The 18,752-nt window shown below is 40.5% G+C and overlaps 1 protein-coding gene across 4 annotated transcripts; it reads left to right on the top strand.

The window, feature by feature from the left end:
• The first annotated feature begins 19 nt into the window (after positions 1-19).
• On the top strand, positions 20-18,731 carry LOC130388657 (interleukin-34-like). Of its 4 annotated transcripts, none has more exons than XM_056598100.1 (8): positions 20-626; positions 4,428-4,669; positions 10,711-10,814; positions 11,170-11,244; positions 11,403-11,480; positions 11,661-11,768; positions 14,377-14,560; positions 15,439-18,731. In XM_056598100.1, exons 2-8 carry the CDS (start codon positions 4,624-4,626, stop codon positions 15,504-15,506), a joined length of 663 nt encoding a protein of 220 aa, XP_056454075.1. In that variant the 5' UTR covers positions 20-626; positions 4,428-4,623; the 3' UTR covers positions 15,507-18,731. The 4 variants fall into 4 exon arrangements, with proteins under 4 accessions (XP_056454075.1, XP_056454072.1, XP_056454074.1 ...); XM_056598097.1 differs by having other exon boundaries at positions 24-626; positions 11,167-11,244; XM_056598099.1 differs by having other exon boundaries at positions 24-637; positions 11,167-11,244.
• Positions 18,732-18,752: the final 21 nt, after the last annotated feature.

Below are 18,752 nucleotides of genomic sequence, written 5' to 3'. Positions count from 1 at the left end.
GAATCCATTGGGCTTTGAAGCCTAGCCAGAGGTGCACAGGTCCACCGCCGTGTAGCACGCGTGGGACGCAGACTGGGCCCTCTTCTCCAGTCAAATTAACCTCATCACAGAAGTGCTATTCTACGGGATCGAGTCAGAATGTGCCAAACACGGTCAGAAACTAAACTAGTTGGAATATTGATTTGGGTTAGGCCAAAGTCACCATCAAGTCGTACGGTTAATGACGCATTGTTGATGTCGAAGTGGAATGGGGATTTGGGGACCTATCCAGCGCATTGTGGTTTCTCCCAGCGCTGCCAACTACTAAAGGGGAGGAGAGGACAGCCCAGTCACGACAAGGAGTGTTTCCCAGGCACTGGAGTTAAGAGCGCTCTGAGAAAACTCAATGGACTCTCCTTACTTCAACTATTCGTTTTTTGAAACAGCAGTTCCTAAGGCCGAAAGGCTAGAATTATTATACCTCTACCTCTCTAATAGCATGCACTTCACCTCTAAACGGGAATAATCTACTTCATGTGTAGAACGGAGGGCTCTAGTTGTGTTTCCGTGCAGTGGAGGGGCTGTCTCTGCGGGCCGCGTGTGTGCGCGCCTTGGATGGAGTCCTGAAGACCCGGATCTACTCTGAGGTAGGCTACAGGTGCGCATAGGATGCACGGATCAACCGTATACTTCCAGCTAATTGAGAAACGTATGTAAACTTATCTTCTTTTAATTTTTTGACGTTGCATTATATTTTGCGTGTAATCATTGTGTCTATTGAAAGAAGGCATTCTTTAGCCAAAGCGATCTTAAACAGAGTCAAATTCCGAGGCGGCCTAAATATATCAAATGATCCCGCCAACTACTTTGCCATGTCGTCCTTTTATTTGATCTTGTTTCTCATTGAAATCTCCAGAAGTGAGGCTACCATACAAAAAGTGAAACACCCATTTTACACGGATACTGCACGTCTTTGTATCTGTATTATCTTCATTGCGGCAGAATGCATGGGTTGTCCTACTGAAGTACCTGCCAAAACGGCATGACTTCGCCTTGGGAAAGTGATGCAAATTCGCCATTTTATCACACGAGTCAAAACACGTCAATGAGGATTTTTTTTTAAACTGAGCAGTATACCATCTATTAGACCTGGGTCCATCTCATCATATGTGATGAGATGGACACATCCCATTCACGGTTCACTGACATCAGGGTGCTGTAGGGGTTATGTCTGGGGGCTTTGCGGCTGTTTCTACATTGGCCACTGGCCAGGCATGTCTGCAACAGCGGAAGGTGTGGTAATTGGCCAGGAAACTTGTTTAACCGTTTATGTGATCCGATACAATTGCTATGAAAAAAAACCACAAATTTACATCATTTGTAGTTGTAAAGAGAAAAGGGGAAGTAAGTTGATCGTTGATTGTCTTGATGGTTTTGGGCATTTCGTTCAGAGTGAAATGGTGTTGGCTGTTGGATCAGTGGAGTCTAGCTTTCATACAGTTATCGGAGGTGAATGGAGTTGGAAAAGATCGATATTGCTTTGCACTTTTACAGTTATGGAATACATTACCCTTTACATGCTTAGTTTGTTTGGGCTGGTTTTGTGTTTAATATACGTAACTATGTACGATAGACTAAAAGCGGAGAATCTTTACATTTGTAGTATATTTTACATGTGCTCATCTTTCTTTTGAAAGAAATTAGTTGTTTATCCTCAGTTTGTATCTTGCACACATTGGTCGTCCAGCCGCTCAGTCCACTCGCTCGATTAGCTAAGAGAAGAATCCAAGTTAAAGGGAGGACTAAACCATTTTGCGAATTGGTCAGGGGTGAGAGGGGCCTCACATAACATCCACATTTTCTAACACAAAGTCTTTTAACTGATTCAGCCAATTTCAATTGAGTTAGGACACTAACTATTTTAAAACAACTTTTAATTTCAGGCTTTCTGAGGGTCTGCCCTGCATTTTGGCCCTGGGAAGTCAGTCCCCTTCCACAACTACAGCGCCACTGCACACACATTTAACCCGTAAAGCTCTCTGCTAAATCTCAAGGTCCACCTTGTGCGTCAGTGCCACACCATCGCAAGCTTACGGAAAAAAAAACGGGGGAGGCCGTTGGGGGGTACAAGCTCAGTTTTCCAGGGGGCACTGGCCCCTGCTGGACCTCCCCTAGAGCCGCCCCTGCCTGTTAAGCCCTTTGAGACTGTACCTTTGATTAAGGGATATCCAATTTAATATAAATTAAATGGATCCCTTCTGTGATCATTATTGTGTGGTTTACCAAAAACAAACTACCTTCAATTCTCACTTACTAAGGGTGGTAACTTATTGAAATACTACATCAATAAATTGAAAACCATACATGTGAATAACTTTCATGAAATGAATTAAGCAACTAATGTATACAATTAAACTCAAGTTCAAATCGGTTGATAATCGGATGATCTCAATTATGTTTGTAGTAAGATTTCTTGTTTAAGCCTTGTCCAGCCTTGTTTTCTTTCAACAGACCTCTGCTGTCTGGGGGACAGGGGTGATGGGGCAGCAGTTGGTGGGATTTAATTAACATGTTGTATTCCTTCACTATGGTAGAAATGAGTGTAGCTGCGTAAAGGTTCAGTTTTTTCCATGAAAATGGTTTGGCTTTGTTGCTCATCTGTGAAATGAAACTTACCGTTGTCTTGTTAGCCATTCCACAACCCGTAAGGTACATATTGCTCAGATGAACGATAACGAGCAGAACAATTATTTACACCCTTGGATGCTTTATGATCTTAACAGGGCTCTACAATAAACCCAATTCATTTGGCACGCAAAATCATATTCTTATTATGTAATATTGGTTATGGGGTCTTACTCTGACTTCTGTGTCTAAACCAGCCTAAAAGCAGCTTGGTCTCTGAAAGAAATAACATCTATTTAAAGAATTAATAAAATACCAGTTAGTTTTCATTGGTATGAGGGAACTAGTTTTCCTATTCTGAAATAGTTTGGTGCACTAAAGTTTAAGAGCTCAATAAAGTGATGCCACGGACCGTGGCTGCCTTGTTTCCAAGCACACTAGTGAGATAAGGGCTGATTATGGTTCCACGTTCTCGCAATGCATTGACCACGCAGGCGCTTCAACTTAGTAGTGAACCTTTATGTTTTTTTGCGTCGGGTTTACGTGGCGCTAATATGCATGTCCGTGGTAAAGAGAGAACAAATAGTTGGTCTTTGTCTGTGTGTGCATGCTATTAGTTTACAATTGGTCTACTACTTTCATTGTGGTATGGTATGGATTCTAGCAACTTGAAAGCTGAATACGAATCAAACAATGTGCAACAAAAACAGAAGATAGGCCACTAGTTGGTCATTGTTTTCCATTCTGGTCATTACATTCGAAGTCTATGATGACCGAATACAAAGCGTCTCAACTTTTTACAGATTACTAGCGTGTGCCTTCGATTTTTTACATACAAAGCGTATCGCCGGAAATGATGTAGTTAGCGGACCAATCACAGCCCTCCTTGCGGCTGCCTCGCCTCGACGCAAGGTCAACATTTTTGGGAGGTGCACGTCAGGCCCTTGCGGTGGGCGCAAGGAGGGTCCGCAAGGACGGAATGGGTCCCTAACCCCCTTGCGTTGCGTCAACGTGGAACCATAAAGAGCCCTTTAGTCATAAACACCTTTTAAAAGTATAGGCTAGTATAATACTCCTTCTTACTACAGTAACACCATGATTGTTGCTTTTGCGTGGTCATTGCAAAGGTCGCCTGAGTGGTCATTGCAAGGGGCTTAACAGGCAGGGGCGGTTCTAGGGGAAGTCCAGCAGGGGCCAGTGCTTTTTCCTGCTTGATATTTGAATGCCACAATTGACAAGCCATATGATGAATCGAAATCCAGCGAGTAATTCAAAACAGATCTCCTTTTGGAGGAGATATGTAGAATATTTTTTCCCTATATAACAAAACCCTGCTTGATGGATTTACCTGGTTCATTTTCATCTGGGAAAGTAGTTTATCCTAGAATATTCAAAGATGAATTACTGCCAACAACCTCAAAATACTAACAAATCCAACATGGATGTATTACCTTGTGTGTTTGTATGTGTAACATTTGACGTAACTAGTTGTGATGATTTTCTTTGTCTTATTATTGTCTTTTTTGCTCTTGACCTTTACTTTCATTATCTTCACGTTTTTCTCCCCCCTCCATCGTGAGAGATTCTCATAGTTTCCCCTGTTGGCAATGATATAGCCGCAATGATAACTGAAGCTAAAACTCAAGACACTAGATGCTGCTAATGGGATAACAACATATTGCAGGTTTAGGGAGTTCATGAAGTCCTTCCTCACTTTTTGGGAGGTGGGCTTGGTTATGCGCTTGGTTATGTGTTTGCTGCTCCTTAGGGGACACCACTTAAGATGACTATCACTCACTGAAAATGATCTTTTCCCTCTGCAGGAAGCATCTAGTATCAAGGGAACAGTGAGCAGTGAAGCTAGTCTACAGCGTGTCGCTTGCGCCATGCCAGTCATGGTGAAGAATGCAGTGAAGTTGTGAAGGACCCAGGAAGTGTGAGGAGTTGCTGAGCGAGCCCCCCCGTGTACATGCTGTTGAGTGCCAGTGTCCTGCGGAACAGAACGTCAGAGCCCAGGCGATGGTCCAGCTGTCTGTCTTAACCTGCCTATTTGGAGGCCTCTTGGGTAAGTGTGTGTGTGTGTGTGTGTGTGTGTGTGTGTGTGTGTGTGTGTGTGTGTGTGTGTGTGTGTGTGTGTGTGTGTGTGTGTGTGTGTGTGTGTGTGTGTGTGTGTGTGTGTGTGTGTGTCTGCATGCATGCTTGGTGGTGAAAATAAAGAAGGACCCTTTTAACTACAAATTAAAAAAAAGTCATCATCACATTTGGTGGTTCACTGAGACTCTCGGACAGTGAGCTATATATGATGATTGATATCAAAATATATTTATATATGAGCAGTATTCTTTCAGTACATTAAAAAAAAATATTTTCACAAATAAATCTACATTCTTTGCAAAGAAAAAAGTAATTTAGCATGATTTATGACCTACCATGACCTTAAGGACCTACATTACATGTGCACCTTATCATAACATCAAGTGTTGTCTCTCTAGACATTGTCCTTTGGCTAGTCACTTTATTCTGTCACTGGAATGAGGAGAGGGTTGAAAACATCAACCTGACGATCATCTTGCTCCAATGTTTCAGTTTTTGTGCGCAATCAAAGGTATCATGCAGAATCGCACACACACAAACATACAGACAAACGTTTTTACCAACTTAGCTTTCAAATGTAATAGACTGAAATGAGTGAAGCTAGTTTGTGTCAATGTACAGAAGTGCCTAAGCTAACAAATATGTGGACCTGCTCTCATCATCGAAAGCTAGATGTTTGAGAGGTTGTTTGTGAAGGATGATAGACACATCCTGTTTAGGATGATGTAAATGTTTTACTGTAAAGGGTCTAAAGGCTAGCTTGATATAGAGATAGCATGACCTTGCCTAAGGTGGTCAAGATGAATACGAGCATCCCAGAAGGTAGCAGTAACGTAGTAGCCCCTTTGGATCAAAAGGGGAAAGCAAAGATTGACCGAGGATTGTGTGTATTTTTTTCTGCTATCTTTCTATATGATTGACAAATGTCACCCTGGGCTTCGGATTCAGGTTATCATTCATGTTATTGTCTTGTCTTCCTATAAATTATCACATCAAAAAATTTGCCTGTTTGGTATTATGCTGTTATAAGCAGACCTTTTACGCTTTAGTGTAGGATTATTTTTATAAATAATGGTTATATATTTCAGGATTGTAGTTAAGATGTGGAGTATAATTGTACAATTGCAAAAAGAATACAGAAGTCACTGATCCTCAGCCCTATATGTTTTATGTGGCGTATAGTATATTTTCCACTACAATTGCTTATGTTTGTTTAAAACAGGCTTTGTTATGTAAGCATTTTCATCAAAGGTTCTGTTTCCAAGGCTTCGATGGTCAGCATGCTTTTCATTTGACTTCGTAAAACATACAGTGTATAAACATATATTATATTTCATTGGGAATGAATGTCATTGGCAGCCCTTCATGTGTGGTTATATTCAGATTGATTTGCAGAAATGGTCTTATTTGCTTTGCTAGTGATTATGTGACCAAACGTCAGAGCCTCTCAACACTCAGGAGGCCAGGGTTGAATTACATATATCCTAAACATTGTTGTACAATTTAGGCTGGTCAATTACAAACACTGTGATTAATGTTAACGAAATGAGTATCCATTTGGATTGCCTTGCGTTTGTTACTTGTTGAACTGAAGGTAAAAGTGTTACCTGTAAAACTATCACTATCGCACGTTTTTTGTCCCACTTCTGCACCGCAAGAACCTGCAACATGATCAGTTGTCTCCCTACACACAGAATTTGTGCTTGAGGAAGGTAGAGCAGAAATGGCGCCCTCATGGGACTTTTGGCTCGACAGCTTCTGATGATTTGTCCAGGAATGGCAGACCACATACAAAGAGTTATCACAGTTCACTCTGTCGCGTGCTGTGAAGCAGTTTGTAATAGGATGTTCTTTGGCCAATGGAAATAAGCGAAGACTAAACTGTGAATGTGTTAAGCATAACATCATTTTCATGTGATTCTGTTCCTCTCAAACTCTTTGTGATTTGTAATTTGAGAAATTATTTTTTCAAATTAATTCATAGATTTTCGGAAGATACAGCTGTGCCTTCAATCTATGTTATAGATGGAAGTTAGAGATGGAGTAGATGGAAGTTAGAGATGGAAGTTATGCACACCCATGTTATAGAAGTGGGCAGATGTTCCTCTGCATCGCAACAAACGTTGGCCCGGGGGCAAGAGGCCTATTTAGAAAAACACAAAACAAGACATTTATTGAAATTGCAGCAAAACTTGTACCAACTGAAACATGGTTAGGTTGCAAGTTCACAAGAGCTATCTCATAGTTCAGGTAACACAGTTTAAAATGAACTAGTTCATGTTCATAGTTCACAATTTAGAATTTTTAACGAAGTTCAGTCCCAGAAAATGAACTGTTCATGTTGATTTCTTATTATTTTCTTCTATTCTATTATTTTCAGTAGAACCTCCTCCTACTCATCCATCCCCAGCCCCCCACGTTGATTGCCCCCTACCCAAACGAAATTATTTAGGGTTAGAAATTATATACTACTGTAGAATCAAGATTACTTTTGAAAGCCAAGACAGTTTGACTGGGTTGGAGGAACTTCGCGGCTGTTGGCTCAGGGCTTACCCTTCTTGTGATGATCGTCATTAAGCGGCAATATTTCCCCAGACTGGTCGGATTCTTCAGTTCGATATGTCTTTTTAAATTCGTTTAAACAAGTCGAGTTTCGACTTGTTTGCCCAGACCCGAAACTGGAAGGCACAATTTGCATATAAACAAGTGTATTTTACCGTTCAAATCTGTACTCGTTTGTTCATAAAACTCTTTTGAATATTCCAATGCACTATTGGCTTCAGCTGTAGCTACGTTGTAGTTTTAAGAAGCCATGCCGTTAAACAGTGGGTGAGCGTCGTTCACTATCGCCAGAGTGCACGACGCTCACATTCAGTAGCTGCAAATGGGAACCTTCAGTTCACCGTTCACCAAATATACGAGCGAGTTCATGCACCACAATGCATCTGATTTTAAGCTTGTGTAAACAAGGCTGCTATCCCCGCTGGGCATTGATTGTATCATTATTTACAAGGGATTCAGTACCGTGCAGTAGTATCGGAAGCAGACCGTGTGTGTGTGTGTGTGTGTGTGTGTGTGTGTGTGTGTGTGTGTGTGTGTGTGTGTGTGTGTGTGTGTGTGTGTGTGTGTGTGTGTGTGTGTGTGTGTGTGTGTGTGTTCTCTGCTCAATACCAGCGAGGTTACACAAGAAGAGGTGTGTCAGTACACAAGCATTTTAATATTGCACAGCCAAAGTAGCAGGGAGAAAAGGTCAAAGAAAAAAGAGGTTAAATAAAGCAGTGTTTAAAGCATCTGTGGTTGATAATGGGGACAAAGAAGTGAAAAGTTATTACTTTATAAGAGAAAAGGATATGTATATATATTAGATAATAGCCAGTACTCATTTATAGAAATATATATATTGTATATATTTTCAAATGATCATTTAATGAGATCAGCCTCTTTCACAAGAGAGCCCTTCACAGCATTAGTACACAACCCATGACTGCATAATACACCAATTCCAAAGAAGAAGAATGGCGTCATAACAAATCAGTCACTGATAACTAGCATCCTCTGGGTTTCCCATTAAAAAAGGTTTATTGGAAGGGGCAGCGCATCCGGGAAAGAGGCAGCTCATAGCGGAGGGCTGTAAACTCAAATATTTAGGTGGGCTATAGAGGAGCAAAGGGTCAACTTCAAAGAGGTTCTCACGGTCTGGACGGCTCTCTGCTTATCAATTTACATGTCTGAGTTGATTTGCAGTACAGAGTTGACTCCGAAAGGGGGGAAGTTGGGGAGGCTTATTTGATTAATTTACATGGTATAGAAGCTTATTTGTTTTATATGGTGTATAGTTCATATTTTTGTTGACCATTTATTATGGTTGTTTAAACCAAGCTTTGTTATATTAGCATTTACATCAAATAATCCTTTTTCACATAGTATTATTTTACTTTGTAAAACATGTCTTTCCTAGCCCTTCATTTGGGCGTAGATTCAGATTGATTTGCTGAAATGGTCTATTTATTTTGAATATGTGACCCAACGTCAGAGCCCTTCAAGACTCAACAGGTTAGGGTTGAATATATATTACTTAAACAATATTTTCCCATTTAGGCTACGTTAATAAAACACCTTTCATGTTAGCTTATGAAGGGTGTATGTGTGTGTGTGTGTGTGTGTGTGTGTGTGTGTGTGTGTGTGTGTGTGTGTGTGTGTGTGTGTGTGTGTGTGTGTGTGTGTGTGTGTGTGTGTGTGTGTGTGTGTGTGTGTGCGCGCGCTTCAGGATGATAATCCAGGATGGGTTGATGCCTTATGTTACAAAGTTAGCATGTGATGGGTTAATTAACCATTTATGTATTACTTGCACTTTATATTCATAGTGCATTCTATGGACCCTCAGAGCTAAATGCACTTAAAAACTGACTGGATATTTTTAACTTTGTTGACCAGCTGCTATCTGCTATCTGTGTCCTATGTATTATTATTATTATTATTATTCTTATAGCGCTGCTTTAACAATAACGTTTTATTGATTGCACTACTGGTTAGATGCAAAACTGCATTTCGTTGTACTGGTTGTCCTTACTTGTGCAATGACAATAAAGTTGAATCTAATCTAATCTAATCTAAATGTGCAAGTTTCCACTGCTGACTCCATTATTAACAATGATGATTCATACATTTTTAAATGTATGAATCATCAATGTTAATAATGGAGTCAGCATTGGAAACTTTAGAGATATATCTTTGGTCACACATAGTAGGTAGTATGGAATGATATGAATAACTATCCCTAATAACACATCAATAAAGAATTAGCTATTACTTATTTTAGGATTAAAAATGCATTGCTTGGTTCGTTTTCCCTTTTATTTCTTGCATGTTAACATTTGTAAGATGTGTCAATTCAACACAGATCCAGATCAAGAAACATAATTTACAACAGACGTGCAGAGAAGAAAGATAATTAACGTTATTTTTCCTAATTGTGGACCAACGGAGAACGCATATCCCAGACGTTGATGGTTCAACTATGAGACACAATGTCCCAAAAGACTGAACCAAACCACAACACATTTTCAACACACAGTGATTCAATAGTGGTTACAGATTAAACTGAGGTCCTAAGCCTCCCATTCATATCCGCTGGGGAAATCTAAACCAGAGTAAATGGGTGTTCATTGACGTTGCGATGCGTAAGTGCCATATTTAAGGAAACGTTTTGAGAGGTGATGAATCTGTGGCCTGCTGTTAACAAGCATCCTCCACACCGACATTCTGTCCTGCAGCTTTTGCCTTAACCTAAGGGTAGCTAGCTGGCTAAACCATGATCATTCAACACCTGTGGTGTAATGAGTTACGGGTTTGTTTCCCACGGCCCAAAGATCCAAAGATTCTTTCCCAACATACCTCAGCCTGTACATGCTCTTGAGCATTATGACGAACTCGAACTACTCAGTGGAAACCTGCTTTTGATTTGTATGCTAAAAGTTCCGGATAAATGTGAAAATTGTGTCCTTAAAGGAATGCACGTAATGAATGAACTTGAATGGCGAAGCACAAGTAGCGGTGTCATATTGCCCCTTGGAGCGAGGGATGAGTTAAGGATTTGGCGTGTGTTTGCAACTGGTTGACGGGGTTCTGGTTCATCTTGTTTTTATCATCCATCCTCTTGTTTGAGATACAGTTTCTCCCCCAAAGTCGTTTTTATCCGGGACATAAATCTTACCACAACATGTGCATGATGTAAAAGATTGTGTACTTCTGACGGCGACACTGAGACAAAAGTCTAAAGTTGACATCCAACAATAATGCTTTTTTTGGTTAATCTATTTATCTGAAAAGCGAACGCAATGCGTAGCCCAATTTTATTTCTGTCATTCCTGTGTTTGTGTGTGTGTGTGTGTGTGTGCGAGCGTGCCTGAATGTATGCATGTGTGCGTCTTCACGTTTCGCTTTTAGTGATGTTTTTGGTAACGCTCCGCTAACAATGTGGCTAATGGAGTAGTGACTGTCCCTCTCTTCCAGGCCTATTACTGCTGGTACCGGTGCTCCTGGCCCCCACGCCCCCTGGAATGTGCACGGCCCTGAGAACCATCAACAGCAACCTCAGCCAGAGGCGGAAATACATGGTGATTAAATAGCAGCACGATAAATGTAGTGTTTCATTTTGTGAGAATTAACATGGATTGTGTCTATGTATTGTATTATTAGGTGGGCATATTCCTTTACTTATGAGATACCCTTTTTTAAATAAATAATGCAACCCCTCAGCTAAGTGAATGCTCATATGTACCACAGGATTGAGAGTGCAGGGTCAACTAGTAGAAAGCCATCATCATCAATCGTGGGCTGGGGGGCAGTGCAGGCAGGGGTGAAAGCCAATGGAGCCCTTTATTCAGTTTATCAAGTCCAACAGTTCCACTCCTAATCCAAAATGTGTTCAATGTCTCCACACCCCCCATCCCCTCTTTTCCACTGCAGCAGCATAACTTCCCCATCAACTACACCATCAGGGTTCACTACGAGGAGGTCTTCAAGCCCTCCAACATCAGCAGGCTGGTAAGGATGACTCCCCGTATCTTTAATGTCCCTCCGCTCTCTCCGTCTGTCTCTCTGGGGAAGCCCATTAACCTGCCTGTAGGGGGGGGGTTTGGATTTGTGCACCATCTCTTTGAACACCTTCCTCACCCTGTGTCTCTTTTCCCCTCCCCCTTCAGAAGTTAAAAATCAACAACTTGGAGATGTTTGCTCTCCAGAGGTTGTGGTTTCATGTCAATCACGGCATCCTGAAAAAGGTACGGAAACCCAAATAGAAAAGATTTAAAGTCGAGTCCTCAGCATTAGCAGTTCAGTAGTTAACTCCCATGCATAGTGTTTTACTTTGACCCCCCAAAAAATGTCCTATCTAATGTAATGCGATGGCCAACCGAAGCCTCACGGCTCTTCCCTCCTCCTCCTCCCCTCTCCTTCCCCAGATCCTGCGGGTGATCCCGGAGAGGCACCCCTCGCGGCGCTACGGCGCCGAGCTGGAGCGCCGTTTCAGGGACGCAGAGGGGATCTTTGTTCAGTCGCACCCGTCTGAGGTAGGCCGCCGGCGGCAGCCACGCACACAGACGGCACACACGGGGTCGTGTCCCAGCGTTACAGGCCTCTCTCACAGCAGCAGGTCACAGCGTGACGTCAAACAATAATAAAGAGTCAGCAGAAAGATTACAGACGCATCCATTTGCACGGTGCACCAATCATCATGTCATCAATCAATATCTGTCATCCTCACAGAAGAATAATAAACACTTATTATATGAGAGGGAGAGAGAGGGAGATGTTTTCTCAATCTGGTTTACGTGTCATCTGTTGACACCCTGCAATGCTCTAGGGCTGTTTTTTTTTTTTCTTTATTAAATTAGGTTTGATTCATGCCTGCTGTCATCTCATTTGAGGATTGTCTGTTACTAAACTGTATAGCTTACAATCCATTGGCACTTGGGACATTCTTTTCTGGATTAACGTGGTATTTGTCCTCTGGGCTTGTAATAAATGGGCAATGTTAACTGTGTTGATGGGACAGACCCTTGCTGCATGCCAACACTTGCTGAAATATGGTTAAGGTAGATCTGAATGGACTACTCTTAGCCTCTATCGGTGGATACCTTTTAGCCCATATTAGTGACTAAGGGCTGATCTCTGAAACACAAATAAAACCTCAAATGCTTTCCTGGGAAAACAAAGATACCATCCATTGATTAGAATGAAACCATCAACCATGCTTAAAATGCGGTAATCACAAACATCATTTCACCCATCGAATATCTATCCACACATTTTTGTGAACATCAAAGGCACAGCATATTAACTGTTGGCTCACTAACATTCAAAAGTTGATGTATAGAAGGGTGATTAAGGTTGGTTGGAGGGCAGATCTTTTGTTCATCAAGAAGTCCATTAAAAACACCTAGATATTGGAAACAGTGGGATTCTTCGGAGTGTTAGATTGTGCAGACTTTGATCCATCTTGTAGAGAGGTCAAGTGGAGGGTTGGCTTGATACCATTTCTGTGCCTTTCTATTTTGAGCTGCGGTTTGTACCTGGTCTTGGATCAAAGGTTGTTTTTAATGTGTGTAATTCTAGTTCAATCGCAGAAAAAGACATTTAGCTTCCAAAAATGTAGCTTCTTAGAGCCAGGCCATTGGGATCATTGGGATTAAGAGATCAGCACAGCTTACAGGTGCTACGGGTCGTGTACGATTGTTGGTTTAAAAGATTAAAAATGTAGCTAAATTACCAACAAAATGTGAAGAAATAACAGTTTTGAAGTTATATCAAACACATTTATTCATTGTGTTGCAGATATATTTTCTTAAGGTAGCAGCAAGCCCAGCTAGCCTTGGCTCGTGCTGTCTCGTGCTACCACGTTTTAGCTCAAGAGGCCGTTTACGTCCCTGCAGCGTCCAGTCTGCCCCCAGTCTAGCTTGAGAGGATGAAGGAGCCTAGAGGGTGTATTATAACCTCCGGTCAAAAGTAAGCTGGGCATGTAATGCTAGCTCTAACTTACCGGATCACATGGAGAAAAACTTAACGCCAAACACACACTCTGTAAATAAGCTTAACGATATGTTCAGTTGAGAGTGACCGTGCCTGTCCTCGGTTATGCCAATAGGTATTTTGTTGAGGACTGATTCGACAGTTGGACTAATCTCACACATTGCACCTTTTAAGGAATTGAAATCATTAAAAACGAATAAAGCAATAATTGAATGACTGCCACATTCTTAATGATCTGCCTCACCCACAGTCAGCTATTGGCTGTACCCTTGCATGTCTTCCCGGTCACACCGGGCTCTATGAAGGTGTTTCCCTCTGGGGATGGAGCTGCTCTCGATTCAAGACAAGTATGATGGAGTGCTTTGTCAGTTGGAGAGCACTAGGTGTCACCATTGGCCCAAGGATATCCTCTTACGTTCTACTTAGGGCGGCAGTAGCTCAGGAGGTAGAGCGGGTTGGCTGCTTACCTGAAGGTTGTTGGTTCAATCCCCGGATCCTCCTAGCTGAGTGTTGAGGTGTGCTAGAGCAAGGCACCTAACCCTAACTGCCCCCGACGAGCTGGCTGTCACCTTGCATGGCTGACTCCGCCGTTGGTGTATGAATGTGTGTATGAATGGGTGATTGTGTGGCAATATTGTGAAGCGCCTTGTGACCCTGGTCTGTGAAAGGCGCTGTACAAATAAAGCTTACTTACTTACTTACTTACTTACTTCCCTGGCACAATAGGTTCTGTGGTGTTTTGGACCTTTGATCCAAATGCTCTTTCTTGGTGGTCGTGTGTCACAGAGAACGCTAAGATCTGGAGGTTCTTGCTCTGGGGCATTGCTCGGGTCTTGCAACCATGCACGCCTGCACCACTACCTAGTATAGTGCAGTCTCCTTGCTGTCTCCAAACCGACCATCCATTCTGTCCACATATCTCATGGACCCCGATCCAAAGCTACTCCTGTACCAACAGCATGCATGGGTCAGTGTATCAATGCAACGCTGCCAGAGCCAGTTACGTTATCGACTTCTCTCGCATGTCCCCCACACATTAGTTTTTCCCTTTTATCACCTTGATCAAAGCTTGGGAACCCTGTTTCCTATACATGTTCATTCTCAAGGCATTTCATGTATCTAAGTACATGTGTTTTTGGCTGTGCCCAGGCGTTCCAGAGAGAACTCCCAGAGAAGGTACAGGAGAAGTTGGACAGGATGACGGAACACCTGGACAACGTACCCGAGACCAGCTGGCGGTTCGTCCCCCCGAAGCAGCTCCTTGATAACTTCCAGCGCTCCATGCGCTGTCTCTTTGGGGAGTGCTTCTCCCAGGTTCATCCCCAGATTGACTGTGAGTATGATGTGAACCTGTGCACGTGTGTGTGTGTCTGCTCTCTGCCCACTGTACTGTAATCTACTGACTTCATAATGGGTTTAAAGCTAAAGTTTACGTGTAGGATTTTTGTGTAGGATGCACAAGCTTGAGCAGGCCAAAGTTCACTTACCGACCAAATGGGCCAGGAACGAAAAGGAATTTCTGATTCTTACACATATTATTTTATTATTATTTGAAGACCTAACTCAGCTTTCCTTATTGCAATTGTTGTTACCCCCACTGAAATTACAGTAATGATTGTGATGCACAACGTTGTATTTTCATTTTTGAGAGATTTGGTTATTCCTAAATATAATCTTTAGGTACATGACCTTTAGCAGCTTTTCTACAGGCAATTTAGTCCTCAAATGTAGACCTTCTTTGTGAGATTTAGACTCCTTTTCAATCTAATTTTTTACTGTTAAAAATGTTTAACAGTTTGGTTGAATTTGTAACAGTCTGGAAAACACATTTTGGAAGTCCTAATGTTATTCCTAAATCATCCTGATTCTGTAGTAGATTTAATCACAGAAGATATATGAAGTACTACTACATCGAGCAAACTCTGTGAGGACTCAAGGCATCTCAAATATGAGGTGGCCCAAGGGGTAATGATTTATTTTAAGATCAATGTAAGGAGTTGCGAGTTGCAAGTCGTTGCAAGGCGAATCTTTGGTCTGAACTGGGCTTAAGAGAGTCGTGAATACATTTCAAAGGTAAACCAGTCAACCAAAGACGGCAGTCAATTATTTACACCGAATCATTTTATACCTGCACTAAACATTAGAAAGTGATGTAATATATAAACAAATGATTTCCAAAAGAAAAAGACTTCTGAAATCTTTTTTTTGCAGTGTGTGGAAACTCTCGCTCGAAGAAAGACAGAAAAGTAACCCAGCGACAGCCGCAGCTTCCAAGGTGAGGCAAATGGTGGAAGCTAATCCTACCAATGGACCGATTGGGGATGAGACAAGATCTCAAAATGAAAGACAATTTTTTTGGGATATTCTACCCAAAAACTAAGGTTACGTATGTTATTTCTAAAGTTTGCCTACGTGAATACTTTCCCAAAGCTGCACTTGAAAGGAAAGGAATAGGTCATACAAGAGACAGATCCTTGATTGGACACAATAACTGTTCATGAGTAGGGAGTGCAGAATTCTGCTTGAAGCCTGGAAAGTCGTTTCAGGAGGACAACTTCACTTCCAAAGAGGATTATTTGTCAATCGTAGGAAAGATAAGAGCCAGGAGAGGTTTCAGGTTTTTTGTGATGGTCGTGTTTACACAGTCAGTATCTATCTACATACAGAATCTAGATATATATTGTTATATATACCTTCCAGTCGACACATATTTTATAATATATAATATATATATATATATATTATATATTGTATGTGCATTGTGTACATTGTATGTACATTGTTTTCTTTCCGTTCCTAGTAATAGCATGAAAGCTGTGTAGATTGGTTTGCCAACGTTACCTTATCTTACTTCAGAGAAGTTATGGTTGAAAGCAATTGGTGAATCAATTTCTGTCATGGTCTGTTGCATTGTCAAATCCCCTTCCATGATACGAAGACTATACAATTGGTTTCATGATCACCATAACAAGGAATTACTAAGGAACTACTAAGCCGACTTCCTTAGACACAATTGATTCTCTGGGATTTTCTTTATTTTTCTACAGTCAGTATGAAACCATGACCAATGGCTCAGTTATTTTTAATTTCCATTCAGACGTGTCAGATTATTACTATGATTTTTTTTTTCATTCTCTCTTAGAAAGACGGCTAAACAATAAATATTTGTCACAAAAAAAGCTTGGCAATTTTATAATCCAAACTTAAAGCTGCAGTGTGTAGAATAGATTATGCTAAATTATGCACACTACACCTTTAATATACTCACCTGTTACTGCTTATCTTGGTCCACTTGTGAATTGACCATTGTGACCATATAAAATCGGTTTGAAATTGTAGCAACCATCATATATGATTGAGTAGTTGACCCCGACCATTTGCCCTAAATAATTTGATGTAAAAGCTTTGCTTTTCATTGCACTGCTAGAGTGAATCCTGACTTGGACAGCTGAGCAGCCATAAACTTTGACTGAAATCTAAGACTTTTCATTTCTGGAAACATAGAACTTTATTGTGTATGGTCAGACTCACTTATAATAGAATTCACTTTTGCCAATGAGCCGCATTGGAATGCCAATCAAAGGCAAAGTGTTCATGTCATGGTGTAAAAGTAATGATATGATGCGGCTCATGGTAACAAGACATGGAAGTTCACCAACTCATTCTGCTTCTGTTTCTGTCATGCTCAGAGAGAAAATAAATAAATAATTGTGTTAATTTTACTTTATTTACCTAATTTAAATTAAAAACTGTTTGCTCCAAACATTGTTATGTTTGGTGTGAAGCCATTAAAACCAACACTTTGATGGGAAGATTAAATAAAAACTGGCTAACCAAGGCTACTGACTGTGCACTTATCAGTTTGCTTTATTTTTTAGCAGTATTAAAATAGCCCTAAAAACACACTACACTATAACAGCATATACAATATCTTGTATCTATTTTATGTTTCAACATAGAATTATTAAATGGCCTTGTGAATATTTTCCCTCTTTTATAACCAAAGTGGTATTGTAGTTATTCAATTAAAAGTCACCCAATTTGTTTTAATGTTTATTTTTAAATTTGTCTTATAAGTCAGAACATCTTTGTTATAAATGCAATTCTTTTGTTTTATCTTTGTAACAATGCTTAAAACAAATTTATCAGCCGCATTTGCCATTATTTCCATTAGCTCTCAACAGTTAATAACAAGATAACATGCCATTTAAAGGGAAAACACATAACTACTTCCGTCCGCCCGAACAGAGGATAGGAGGGTAATAGAGAGTAATAAATGTCTGTTACTTGCACAGTCTAGGTGGAGGATTCCCCCTGATATTGTAAGCTCTAGTCTTTTCTTTATATTTCAAATTACATAAAGCTGGAGTCCAGAAGAAGGATTGGCTACTGCTTCGATGGTGCCGACCAGTTTAGTTTCTTAAGCAATCATTTGGGCATAATCCGAGAGGTGGATGGGGAACCATTCACTGTAGGGTCTCTGTGTGACTTGCATGAACACATGACCATACACTGTGCAACATCTGATTGGGCTGGAAGGAACAGGGAATGTGATTAAGAAGTCCTTGTTGACCTGTATCTGAAGGAACTATTATGTAGCTTACTATCTTAAGCAGCTCCTGAAATGTCTTCAGCTTGTTGCTTGGTATCTAGTACGCATGAGGTAACCCATAAATGTATTATTAAGGTGTGTCTACTAGAAGGTTGGGCATATGCCATTAGTTTTAGTTAAATACAATCCAAACATTCTCACTACCTTCTGTTATTTATCAGCCCACTTGCTGTGTTTGTTTTGAGTTTGTTTGAAATGAACACTCCATCACCTCTTTGAGATTTATATTGTATGCACTAAGAAGCACATGACGGAATAAGAACATAATTGTAAAAAACGAATTTGTTGCATTAAAGCCTTCAGTTGTACAAGCCATGTATTGACCACCCTATTCTGGATTTATTGGCTTATATTGTTTCTTTCTCTGCTAAGAATTAGGAACACAATTGCATAATGGAAATACAATGTTTTACATTATTGCAAAATGTTCACAGTTTTGTCAAATACTATCGCTGTCACTCCAGGGACAATATTACTGAAAATAAATACATAAATATGCATATTATTATTAGATTAAACTTCTTTATTAATATTCACCAACCATACCAATAAAACATATCTGCCTTAAAACTAGAATTGTTGTCAGGAGTAAGCCTGTGCTATACATTTTTAACATTTGTATCATTGAATGGTTCATGTAGAGAATCGCTTGGTGCAGCATGTTGCAGTCTAACAGTGGGCAAATTTTTTATTAGCAGGGTTTTATTCATGACAAGATGTTGAATGTGTTTATATTTAAATGTGTACGTTCTGGTGAAAGGCTTTTTTATCAATTAAATATATGTATGTTTACCAAGTCACATGTGTCCTGTTTCTTTTTTGTTAAACGTAACTGTTTTTTTATTTCTGCAAATAAATTGCAAATATGCAGTTGCCCAGATAGGCCTACTAATATTTAGAGTTAAGCCGATTT

This window comes from Gadus chalcogrammus, chromosome 9 (assembly GCF_026213295.1).
Source record: "Gadus chalcogrammus isolate NIFS_2021 chromosome 9, NIFS_Gcha_1.0, whole genome shotgun sequence".
Lineage (NCBI taxonomy): Eukaryota > Metazoa > Chordata > Actinopteri > Gadiformes > Gadidae > Gadus > Gadus chalcogrammus.
The sequence above is the reverse complement of the archived record's forward strand: the minus strand, read 5'-3'. Positions and strand labels throughout refer to the sequence as shown.

Bases quoted from the DNA above. Each gene is read 5' to 3' on its own strand.
- LOC130388657 (XM_056598097.1), top strand. From the start codon at position 4,624: ATGGTCCAGCTGTCTGTCTTAACCTGCCTATTTGGAGGCCTCTTGG. The intron at 10,815-11,166 runs GTGATTAAATAG...TTTCCACTGCAG, and splicing joins GCCAGAGGCGGAAATACATG to CAGCATAACTTCCCCATCAA. The intron at 11,481-11,660 runs GTACGGAAACCC...CTCCTTCCCCAG, and splicing joins ATCACGGCATCCTGAAAAAG to ATCCTGCGGGTGATCCCGGA.